General features: G+C 37.9%; 1 protein-coding gene and 1 pseudogene across 1 annotated transcript in view; both read right to left on the bottom strand.

Moving 5' to 3' along the window:
• Positions 1-10,878, bottom strand: part of LOC130456325 (polyadenylate-binding protein 4-like) — a 28,682-nt pseudogene extending 17,804 nt beyond the window's left edge.
• FNTB (farnesyltransferase, CAAX box, beta) overlaps positions 1-11,855 on the bottom strand; it is an 81,979-nt gene extending 70,124 nt beyond the window's left edge. Inside the window, exon 1 of the mRNA XM_001378056.4 lies at positions 10,889-11,855. Within this exon, the coding sequence (XP_001378093.1) occupies positions 10,889-11,035 (147 nt within the window). The 5' untranslated portion in view covers positions 11,036-11,855. The remainder of the gene's footprint in view (positions 1-10,888) is intronic.
• Between the last annotated feature and the right edge of the window lie 1,406 nt (positions 11,856-13,261).

Raw genomic sequence — 13,261 nt, 5'->3', positions numbered from 1 at the left:
AGGTAACATCCTTGTTTTACTCTTATATTAGGAAAGTTCCTGGTGTTTCATCATTATAAATAATACTAGCTTTGAGCCTTAAATATATACTTTAAAGAGGCTGGGGCAACTAGATGGCTTGATGGATTGAGAGTCAGGTCTAGAAACAGGAGTCCTGGGTTTAAATCTGGCCTCAAGCACTTCCTAGCTGTGTAATCCTCAGCAAGTTACTTAGCCTCCATTGCCTAGCCCAGTGACAAGGAACCTTTTAGAGGGGTGGGTGATGTAAGAAATGTCCTCAGGTGAGGGGGAGGGGAGCATCCTAGCCTTAACAAGTCCCTCTGACTCTAGTAATAAACTCTAGTCAAATTTTCTGCTGGGGTGATGGTTTGTGTGGCCAGAGTGGGCATGCCCATGGCAGTGGACCTAGCTCTTCTTGCTCTTTTGCCTTGGAACCAACACACAGTATTGATTCTAAGAGGACTTTAAACATATATATTTATGTGCACTTTAATATACTTAATTCATTTATATACTTTATAAAATACAGACTTTAATATACTTTAATATTTAGCCTTAAGTACAGTTTAAATTATGTGAGTTTACTTTTATTATTAATATGATTAACTGTGCCAATTATTTTTGTAAACTTTGAGCCATTCTTTCATCCCCCAAATAAATTTTAACTTGGTCACAATCTTCTCACTTTATTCCTCTAGATTCTTGCTGAAGATTTTATTTTAAAATTTTTGATTCAGCATTCTTTTTTTTTAAATAAGCTCACACCTTCGGTCTTAGAATGAATACAGCGTATTGCTTCCAAGGCAGAAGAGTAGTAAGGGCTAGGCATTGAGGGTTAAGTGACTTTCCCAGGGTCACACAGGAAATCTACATCTGAATCCAGGACCCCCCATCTATGGCCTGGTTCTCAAAGCCACCTAGCTGCCCCCTTCAGTATTCTTCAGTATAAAAGGCTTGTAGTTTTCTTTCATTGTCTCTCATTAATTTGAGCGTTAGAACCATAGTTGTATCATAAAAGGGCTTTAGTTTTGAGAAAAAACATTTTAGCATAGGAATTAAATGATCCTTATGTGTCTGACAGAATTCACTTGTAAATCCACTCAGTCCAGTATTTTTTTCTTTTTCAGTTCATTACTGTTCTATTTGACTTTTAAGATCTATCTCTTGTTTTATTAGTTTGAGAACTTCATATTTTTTGTTGACACTTCCTTTGAATTTTCAGTTTTGCTGGCATATGTGCTTTCATGACTGGAAGAATGGTGGTACTCTCAATAAATAAGGAAATTAGGAGATAGAGTGGGATTAGGGAGACAGATGAGTTCTGTTTGGGGCATGTTGAGATGCCTAAATTTAAGATGATAGATAGAGAATCACAATAGGAAGTTGGAGAGAGAATGAGAAAATGGAGAGGCATACAGACACCCAGGACAGGACCTTAGGGATTTCCACAAGAACAGAGAATGAATAAATTACAAATCTACAAAACAGACTGAGGTGAATCAAACAGGTAAGAAGAAAACTCCAAGAATGTAATCAAAACCCTGAGAGAAGAGAGTATTCTGAACAAGGGATTAGAAAGTGCCAAATGCTACATAAAGGTCAAGGCAAATCAGAGCTGAGAAAAGATTGGCTCAAAAATTTAAAAAGCACAGCTGACCTTAGAGAAAACTCTCATTCAAGTGTCAGAGAAGACAAATTTCAAGGGTCTTCTCTAAGTGGATGGGAAGTGATACAGTAGAGCAATGAAATGTAGATGGTTTTTCTAGAAATTTGTGAAAAGGATAAGGGATATAAGACAATAGTTTGGGAGCAACTAACAAGTCACAAGAAGGCTAAGGATAAGGAAGATCAACACATATTTGAGGGGAATATGGAAGGAGTCAGTGGACAAGAGGTGAAAATTATGGAAAGACAAAGAATGGGGTGGGGGTGGGGGGCAAAAAGAGACCAGAGATGATAGAATCAAGGGTACAAGTAGAAAGGTTGGTATTAGCAAGCAGAGGATGAAGGAATGGTATCAAAGTGATTTTTTTAAACTGATTTTAATTGGAGAGGGGAGGAAACTTAAAGATGGCCTCAATTTTTTCAGTAAAGTATACTGATCTGATCTGCTGAAAAGAAGTGAAAAGGGAGTATCTAGATGGCTTATAAAGATGAAAGATAAGAAGAGATTCCCTTGGTGGAGAATTAACCAGATCAAAATAAAAGTACTGATATGCACCATTGCATGCATGGTTGAAACTAAATAATATATATATGTGTGTGTGTACACAAACACATTTATAGTGAGCCAAGTTGGAACAGTTGTATTTTGGACTTCGTCTAAAACAGATTAATAGCTAAGAAGGTGGCTAGAAGGCGTAACTCAGGACTGAGTTTGGAAAAGCATAAACAGTGCCAAGAAAAAGATCTAGTACAGTATAAAGTTGAACTGGTTTAAGATTTTGAGAAGAAAATAAAGGCAGAGAAAAAAAAGCAGGAAGGGGGTGGAATAGTTGGAGGTCACAGTGAAGATAAACAGGTTTAAAAGACCTGAGGCACTGGAAGAAACTGAAAGATAGAAGGGTTATGGTTAGAATTTCAAAGGCATGGATTGTGAGAATGGAACACATGGAAGACACAATTCCTGTGTGGCAAAGGTGAAGATAACAAAAGGTAAGGAGGTTAAACAACTCCCAAGCTATTTGAGAGCAAATCCAAATGTAAAATGAAGTCCCAAGACTCATTACAATTATTATCTCATAAACAAAGACATAACTATATTAGTTACTCTACACCTTTCATAGATGAATTCCAAAGTGTTTCATTTCATGAACCTTACAACTCAAGAATGCAAGTAAGTGGCACAATGGATAGAGGCCAGGGCCTGGAGTCAGAAAGACCTGAATTCAAATACAGCCTCAACATTAGCTGTGTAAGTCATTAAAATCTGTCTGTCTTAGTTTTCCCAACTCTAAAGTGGAGATAATAATAGCACCAACCTGGCACAATTGCTGTGAGGTTCAATAAGATAGATATTTGTAAAACACATAGCATAGTGTCTGGTACATAGAAGGCATTTAATAAAACTTGTTCATTTCTCTTCACTAAGCTTTCCCATCTCAAACATACAATTTTCAAGTTAGGGAAAAAAGTTATAAAAGTTCATTTGTAAGGGAACTGAGAGTTCATTTTCCCACTGGAACAAAGTGATACATGACAGTGCTCCTATTTCCCTTGGTCAGTGAACATACAATTTGATAAAAAAAATGAGTTAAGGTAAACCTTTGTCTAGAGGCAAGAACTGCTTCTGCTCATCTTGGTGGGGAGGAGCTACTCATTCTCATATCTAGGAATTCATAAGCTAAGAAGTATCTATGTAATTGAAAAATTAGAGATCCAAATGATTTCTTCAAAATCATTCAGAAATCTAATCGAATTGTAAATTAATACCTAATCAGCATAACTTACTACTTGAGTTTGTGTCTGTGAAATAGTTTTCCTCTGAAAAGCCAATTAATGGGAATATGATATACTTTCCATTTCACTATTTGAAAAAGAGTAAATAATATAGAATTACAACTTCTAAAAGCTCTGCTTTCATAGCTGATATTTTAAATTGATCTCAGGTCATTGACATCCTCAGAAACTACCAGTTCCTTTCTATACTTTTTCTTTCTTTCTTTTTTTTCTTTAAAAAACCCTTACCTTCTGACTTAGAATCAATACTGTGTATTCTACTAAGGCAGAAGAGCAGTAAGGGCTAGGCAAAGGGGGGTTAATTGTCTTGCCCAGGATCACACAGCTAGGAAGTGTCTAGGGTCACATTTGAATCTAGAACTTCACATCTCTAGGCCTGGCTCTCAATCCACTGAACCACCTAGTTGCCCCCCTTTACTTTTTATTTCTGAAGGTTCTTTTGGAAAGCATAGATGCTGTCTAAGAGTCAGTTTATCTTTTTTTTTTAAGTAATTTTGCTATTCACTAGAGTTGAAAAGGAAAAAATAGGCTAAAACCTTATAATTAAGAAATGATGAGTATAAACCTTCATGGTCTACAGGCAATTTAACCAGTTTGGCTGTGCTCTCTAATGATCTGTACTTCTTGGAACTCCTGGTTTCCTCCAAGTCTCACCTCAAGGGCCACTTCCTACAAAATGCTTTTCCCAATTCCTCTAGTTATTAGTATTCTGTTATAACTACCTTTTTTCCCCCATAGTGACTATTCCTCTCTCTGAAAGCCTATTGCAATACAGATATATTTTTAACACTTAGATAATACTTTATAATACAAACTTATCTCCATTAGTCTCAGAGAATTTAATATTTCATTGCTTCTTTCCTTGCCCTTCCCCCCAAAAACCTAATTCATTCAATAAATATTAAGAACTTACAATTAAAGAAGAAAAGATGTGCATAAACATAAATATAATACAAAATAGATCATTATAAGCATACAAGATGTATATCATGCTTTGAGAACAAGGTACTATGAGTGATCATAGGAGAGATTCCTAGTTCAGATCAGGAAAAGCTTTATTTAAATGCGGTATTTAAGTTGGCCTTTAGTTAAAGACAGTTGATTTCTTTTTGTTTTATTCTGAATTTAATATACACCAAATAAAACAGATACTTTACATAACTGAATAGAAAAAGATTGTTGCAGCTATTTATTATGCACAGCTATCCTTTCTTTTTAAGTATATAAGCTTAACCTGTAGGTTTCAAAACTGTCCTGCTTGTCTCTATTGCTAATTTCAATCAATTTGAAAGAGTAAGAATGACATTTTAGGCTTAGCAAATGATATGGGCCAAGACACAGAAATAGGAAAATGTGCAACTTGATCAAAGGATAGTAAAGTAATTCAGTTTAGCTAGAGAATAGAGCACAAAAGGAAGAATAGTTTGAGATAAAATTCAAAAGGTAGGTTGGAGCCAAATTGTAAAGGCTTTGAGGACTAGGCTAAGGCACCTGACTTTATTCAGTAGGCCTGAACTTGGACTTTTCCAGTAAGGCCGAACAATGTAGCAACTTGATGAAAGGCTAATTTGATGTGTAAGACAGGGGTTTGGGGCAGGAAAAGAAAGATTAGGAGAATATGGACAGTCCAAGAGAGAGGAAATGAAAACCTCAAATAGGATATAGTAGGGAAAGAGGCCTGGTGAAGAGATAATGTAGAATTAGGACTAGAGGATTTAGTGACTAATTGGATATAAATAGGAGAGAAGTCTAATTAGTCTTTCTATTCTTAACAATGTCTAAAATGGCTCCCCCAAAAAGGGTTTCAGAAAACAAATTTATATGAACTGATATAGAAAAAAGTGAGAAGAATCAGAACAAGTTATACAATAACAACATTGTAAGAATGAACAACTTTAAGAAGGGGGAACAAATCCTTCTCTTGGTCAGAGCAAAAATGGCAGAAGAGCAGGAGAAATAAAGCTCAGATCTCTCCAATAACTCCTAGATCTAGAAAACACACCAGTCCAAGTCATTAACATGAAGTCTAAGGAAAAAAAAATTCATGAGTCTTTTTCCCAACCCATATTGGCACAGGGAATTAGTTCTCAATCACTAGGAACTAGAAAGAAGGAACATAAGAAGCATTTTGCAACACAGAGAGAGATTTACTGGAGAAAAGAAAAGAAAAAAGGGTACTTGTGGGGGGAGGGGTATAGATTTAGGAATGGGCTAGTCATATTTACAGCACCTACTTTTGAGGTGGCAAAGAACTGTAAACAGATGGAGCACCTATAAATTGGGAAACAGCCAAATAAATTATGGTCAATACCTGTGTAGAATACTACTGTGGTATAACAAATGATGAAAGGGTGGGAAGGTTTCGGAGAAACCTGGGGAAGCCTTATCAAATCCAGAGTAAGGTGAGAAGAGTTCATACAATGACAAAATGCTATTAAAGATGTTATTAACTCTGAAAGATTTAAGAATTCTGAACAATGCAATTCCCAATCACAATTCCAAACAACTCATGATGAAACATACTACGCCTTTCTTAAAGAATCAAGATTGAAAAAAATTTTTAACTTGGTCAGTGCAGGAATTTGTCATGCTTTATATTTTTTCTTTCTTAGCTAATTGAGTGAGAGGTGAGTTTAGTTGCTTGAAAAAAAATTATTAAAAAAAAAGAATTAAGAACTCTGATTAATGCTAATTGACTCAATGATTCCAAAGGATTGATGATGAAGAATGCTCCCCATCTCCTGGCAGGAAATTGATGGTCTAAATATGAGATACATATTTTTTACACAGGGCCAATGCGGGAACTGTTTTGCTTGGCCAAACATATTTGTTTTTTTTTTTTGTTTTTCAAACAGATTTGTTACAAGAATTTTGTTTTTCTTCTTTTGAAAAAAATTTTTTTTAATCAAATACCCCAAAAAGTATTGTCTAGGAAGTAGACGGACAAGTTCTAGTTCCCCCTAAGCCACATCTTGTAATTGTTCAATCTAACAGCCTTTACTCAGGCCTCATTCTTAACTTTCCAACTTCAGACCCTATTAATCACTATCTCATCCTGAATCCACAATCATTCCTAAGTTTTCATAATATTACTCTATCTTCAGTCTTCTCTTAACTTCCTGGCCACTCCTCAGTCACCTTCAATGGATCATCCATCATTCATGTCTTATCCTTTAAAAATAGGGTTTCACCCAAATATCTATCCTAGGCCTTCTTTTCTCCCTCTAAACCTTTTCTCTTTCTTTCAAGGCTTTCACCAGTAACCAAGGGCTTAATTATCACATCTATGCAGATCCTAGAACTACATATCTAATTCTAATCTCTCCAGGGCACTACTATCACCAGTTGCCTATTTCTAAGTGATTTTAACTGCTTTTTCATTCATTTCTAACCCAATGTCCTACAGGCATATACAATTCGATTCCAAAATGGAACAAAGTATTTTTCTCCCAAAACTCACTCTTTAGCCTAACTTTCCTGTCTATTCCAAGGCACCACCATTCTTCTAATTACTCAGGTCAGCACAGCAACCTGACAGTCAACATTTTTCATTTTCATTTTCCCCAGCCCTCATGCTCTGTCAATCATTATGTGTTGTCAAGCCCATCTCTTTATCTCTAACATCTGTTCACTTCCTTCAATTCCTTCCCAAACTTCCCTAGACCAGACCCTCAACACTTTTGGCCTAGACTCCTGCAATTCAATCTGTTAACTGATATCCTGGCCTCAAGCTTCCCCCTCTAAAATCCATCCTCCACAGAATTGTTAAATTGGTATTTTTAAAGCATAAATTTAATTATGTCACTTCCCTGCTCACAAAGCTTCAGCGGCTTCCTATTGCTTCTAGGATAAAATACAAACTCCTCTGTTTGGCATTTAAAACCCTTCACAATTCTAGTTCTAGCTTGTTTCCAGGCAGATCACACATTACTCCCCCTCGAACACTCTACGCCCTAACCAAGCTGGCTTACTTGCTGCTCCCCACATGACATTCCATCTTCCATATCTATGCCTTCATAAAGGCTGCTCCCTGGGTCTGGAATGCTTTTCCTCTTCACCTCCCCTGTTGGAATGCCTAGCTTCTTTTAAGGTTCTGCTCAACTGATATTTCTTTCAAAAGGCCTTTCCTGATACTCCCAGTTCTTATGCCCTGCCCAACTTCAGCAATATTACTTTGTATATATTTTGTATTTAGTTATATGTATACATGTCATTGCACCAATAGAGGGAGTGATGTGGGTCTCTATATTCCAGGCATGCAATCTGACATATAAGTAGGTGCTTAATAAATGTTTGTGAATGAATAAATTTCTGAGTTTTTAGTTTCTCCGTTCATAAAATAAGGGATGAATTAAATCAGTGGTATCAGAAACAGGGCCTTAAGCTATAAATAGGGATCCTTGGTGGGCCACATACTGACTTAGAAACTCTATTAATCTTACCTATGTGCTAATTTTTTGCTAAATACTACCTTATTATATTTTAATCTGGTTCTGGCTCTGGTTTCAATGCCTCCCTCAGGCTGCCTTTTTGACATCTCTGAAATAGATGATCTCAGTATGGTCATTTCTAACTCTAAAAAGCTACAATGAAAGAATCCCTGACTGTTTTATGTGTATGAGTCTTATCTTTCCAAATAAAATATAAGCTCCTAGAATGCTGAAATCACCTAATCACAAAATATATGAATTGAAAAACCCTCAGGAGTCCTCTGGTCCAATATACACTGAAACAGAAATACCCTCTGGAACATTCTCAACAAAGGAGTATCCAGATTCTACTTGAAATCTGCAGTGACAGAGGAACTTGATACCTCCTAAGGCAGCCAGATCATGAGGTAGATCTGAAACAAACAAAAATGACCCTCTGCAGCTTCTACCAAGTGCTCCTAATTCTGCCCTATAAAACCAAACTAAACAAACCTAATCCCTCAATCCCATAACAGCCTTTCTGTGCTTTTTAAAAGGACCCTAAAGTGGCTAACACTACCCAGAGTAAACACTCAACTATTTGACTGATTGTTTCATACCTGGCTCAGAATGTGAATGTCCTAGTATGAGCCTATGTCCCTGGGTCACAGAGCATTTATAAAGGGATGAATTCCAGATAGTTACATTAAGAAGGGAGCCATTATCAGCAAAGATAAAAGGAGGGGAAAAGAATAAAAGGAGAGATCAGTACTGACAGCCTTTAGAAAACATTATTTGGTTTCACTTCAAACATCATATTTTCTTAGTAAAATACAGCATCGCATATAGTAGAGAGAACTACTAATAAGCACCAATTTGTTACCATCATCGAGAGCATCAAATTGAGTAAATTTTCAGTTAATGTCAATATATGAAGATCTGCAATCAAAAGACCAAAGCCATCCACAAAGGTGAGATACCATCCCCTCCCCATTAGCATTCTTTCTCTTACAACTAGAGCTATTCTTTTGTCCTACCAACTCCTTCAAGTTAGAGCAGAAATAAAATGAGAAGTAACAAAAGAACCAACTTGCCTTTGCTATGTAGGAGCCACATATGTGAACTGAGAAAAAACATGCCTAAACATATTAAGAAGATGAGCAGAAGCTTCAAACAATCAGCAGGAATAGAAATGTACCTGAGAGAACACTGACCAATAATGTATCTACCTAGAAGAAACATGGTTTAGTGAAAAGACCACTGGACTTCGAAACATAGATCTTATTATGTTTGGGGTCAGACTTAAAATACCAACTCATGATATACCCTTCACAGTGCAGATCGACAACATATGTAACACTGTTCTTAAAAAGTTACCTGGGGCCCTGAAAAGGCTTGCCCAGGACAACAAAGTAAAAATGTATCAAGATGTGAGAATTAACTCAAATGTTGACTCCTAGGTCCCTTTATCCATTTAAACACGGTGAGGATTCATTGAGATAAATCTAAAAAATTATTACTATAACCTCTGTTAATAACAATTCCAGAGGTGATAATGGAAAATGCTACTAGCCTCCAGAAAGAGAGGGAAAAGATTAAATATACAGAACAAAATACTCATTGCATATTTGTTATAAGGTTCTCTCTCTCTCTCACACCCACAGGGGATAAGGAGAGGTGGGAAGGAGAGAAAATGCCTATCAATTGAGGGAAAAAATCTTATTATTTGTTATCTTTTCCCCCTAATATCTCTTTTCCGTGCTCTAACATATTGATCTCTTTTTCTCTGTTATTATCTTATCTATATTCTCTATAGACTACTTTTTGGCCACAACCTTCATGGACTTCCCTCTCATTTGTAATCCTTTTCTTGCAACACCAAAAAGGTGGTATTGGAGTCTAAAAGCTAAAGTGTGTGTGTGTGTGTGTGTATATATATATATACATACACATATATGTCTGTATGTATATAAAAGAGTTGAACAATCAGTTCCAATAATCCATTACTTAGGGAAATTTTAAAATATGGGCAAACCTGTCATTATTGGGAGATTTAATCTTTACAATCCTCTAAGTGCTCTAGACAACTGAAATCCAAATGGGAAGGATTTCATTTCTCTCACTAAAATACTTGGACTCATCTCTTCAGTTAAAGTATTTTCCTGTGTACTCACCAAAGATTTCAGGTCTCTGCAAATGGGCAATTTCACTTCAACTCAGGCTCCCAAACCCAGATCTAAATGACAAAGCTGATCCCCCTAAGGTTCATCCGGAAGGTTTCCCCGACGGTATTGAGAAGCCTGGTTCTGGAAAGCAGCCTAATGCTATTCTGTCCTTGCTGAAGTGAATCAACCAGTCTGTTTTTCCTGGTCACCAGATGGTGAAAATTTTAGTAATAACCAACTTGAGGAAAGATAAGACACAAAGAAACAAAAAGTCATGTACAAAGCCTTCAGTCCCGTGAATAAAACATCCCAAACCAGGGTCACTAGACTGAGGTGGATGAGACAGGGCCATGGTCAGGCACATGTGGTTCATATAAGTAAATTCGCCAGAGTCCGGAAGAAAAGGACTCTGATTGCCCCAGCCTCCACCACCACCTTTGGTACACAGAATGGTACGAAGGAATAGAGGAAGACGGGTGCGAACACCCCGAGAAACCCTCCAGGTGCTTCCAGAAGATGGGAACAAGGGGGAGGGGGGGGAATCTGACCCTTGACTCTTCCTAGGAGTTCGCCTAAACCTCATTCTGGGGACTCCAAGGAGGGTTAACCTCTTACTCCTGGTAGCCCTGAGTCGTCTTCCAACTCCCCACCCCATGCCAACCCCCCCTCCCCCAGCCCACCCGGCCCCAGGCACTGGGAACCCGCTCCCCGCAGATGGCAAGCAGAGGGCCACCGCGATGCACTGTGGGAATGGTAGTCCCTAGGAGTGCTTCAGCAGCGGTCACCAACGGAAGGCCGAACTGCTGCTCCCAGAAGCCTCTGGGCCTCAGCTTCCCCCAAACCCGACCGCCTCACCTGTTCCACGGAGGTGACCGTCTCTACCGCGTCGTCTTGCAACCGCTCCTGCACGTGCTCCGGGCTCAGGCAGTACAGAGACTCGGACCAGGCTGGGGGAAGGGGCGAAGGGAAATAGGAAAAGGAAGAAGCAGCTGCAGCAGCCATGGCTTTAAAAAAAAAAAAACAGCTGGCGGCGGACAAGACCCAACCTCGTCAAACTGCAACGCGTAGCGTATTGAAACCCAGGCGGGCCGAGTGAGCTACGGCAAGCGGAGGCAGCCAGAAAGTACCGAAGGCGAATCTCCCTCCCTCTCTCCCCACCCTCCTCCGCTAAGAAGCATACTGTTACACATTTTTTCCCTAGGCGAGCAGCTAGGATGTTACCGCCCTCCTTAGGGGGGAGGAAGCTGCTGCAATATATGCTTAGAGCTAAGAGGGGTCTGGATAAGAAAACCACTTACTTTAGAGTTGCGTTTCAAATAGGTTTGGCTAAGAGGAGTTTCAGTTTCCACCGGACCAGATCTAATCTTTACCTAGTTGTATGATAACAATAATACTTATTACATACCTAGACAGTGGTCTCTTTATGTAGAGTATTGATACTTTTTGTTTGGACACAACAGATATTTCCCAAACAATATCCTACCAAGCCATATTTGATTGTCTTCTATTAACAGGAAAAAGAGTTGTGTCTTTAAACTTCAACAACACGGTAGGAATACTTACCCAGAGTTTTGTTACCTCTCCAGGCTGACCTCATTTACATTGTTGCAATCTTTGTAAAGTTGGTTCTTTTGACTCCGCATCACTTCTTTCAATTATTTCCATGTTCCTTTGAATTCTTCATCTTTGTTGTTCTTTATGGAACAGTAGTATTCGATTACCTTCATGTACATTATGTAATTCACCTTACATTCCATAGATTCTCATATAAATGTTAAGGAATTCTCCAAATACAGGGAACATATTGTTTCCATGTTTTTGTTACTACAAATAATGTTACTGTGAATTTTTTTCCTTGTTTGTCTGACTGTCAGTAACTTTCTTAATTCATCAACTCATAGTATCCTAGCCCTAAAAGTATAAAGGACATCAGAATTAAACTAATCCAACACTAATTTTACAAATAAAGAAACTGAGGCAACAATAGGTTAGACAATTTACCCAAAGTCACATGGTTAGCAAGTATCAGAGGTAGAATTTAAAACCACACTCATCAATAAAAATTAATTAAAGGCCTACTATCTTCCAGGCATTGTGCTAAACTCCAGAATACAAAAAGAAGGAAGTCCCTTCTTTTTCTTTTCTTTTGAGACAGTTCCTGCCCTCAAGAAATTTACAATCTAATGGATTCCAGAGTGAGGCTATTCTTACCTAATTCCAGAAATGGAATTGTGTAATACCTAATTCTAACATGTCTAATTCCACGCTCCATGTGATGAATAATTTGTGGATATGAACAATTTAATAATTTGTTGTCTTAACTCCAAATTGTTTCAGGAACAGTTGAACTAATTCCTAATTGCATCAGAAGGGAATTAGACTCCAGCATTTAGTTTAACAGGGGTGTTCTGGTGCCAGCTCTCAGGGTTGTTAAATTTTCAATGTCACTATTTAAACCGTAGAAATTGGTAATCACTACAAATGAAGGTTCAATTTATTGTTTTATTAACTGTCTAGACTTAAGAAAGTGTTGCTAATGCAGAATAAACTTAAACATGTCTGCCTATATTTTTTTCTGGAGAGCTCAAATTGTTAAACACTTACCAGCACACCCTTATGTTGCTCTATAAATATTGCTTGAGGTCAACAGGAGTACAGTAAAAAGCTCAGGGAATGAAGTTATCACCAGTGACTATAGATCAATGATGGTGAACCATTTAGAGACTTTGTGCTGTGCCTCACCCCTTCCCCCCCCAGAACCAGTGCCATATGCACCCCATCCAGCCCTTTTGTAAAGATTAATATTCAAATACTCCAAGTATTCTTTAATACTATTATTAAAATCAACTTAGAGCAAAATAAAAAATTAATTCAATATTACTCTTAATCTTTATACTTCACTTCACACAGGGGAGGGAGGTATAGCTCCCATTGGGCTGCTAGGCAGAGGGGTGAATGAAGTGAGGAATGTCTTCAGGTACATGGAGAGGGGAAGGGGAACAGCTCCACCCTGAGACCCTCTGGTTTTCTAGTAACAAACTCTAGCAAGTGACTTGCAGGTATGCCCACAGAAAGGCCTCTGTATGCCCTTTTTGGCATGTATGCCATAGGTTTGCCATCATGGCTATAGGCTAATCATCAAAAATAACAGATTTTTATATGTTTTAAGATATTCAAAGCACTTTCCATCTGGCACATTAGGGTTACTTGATTTTGAATTTATCTGAT

This window comes from Monodelphis domestica, chromosome 1, assembly GCF_027887165.1.
Source record: "Monodelphis domestica isolate mMonDom1 chromosome 1, mMonDom1.pri, whole genome shotgun sequence".
NCBI classification, from domain to species: domain Eukaryota; kingdom Metazoa; phylum Chordata; class Mammalia; order Didelphimorphia; family Didelphidae; genus Monodelphis; species Monodelphis domestica.
This window is presented reverse-complemented; position numbering and strand designations above follow the sequence as displayed.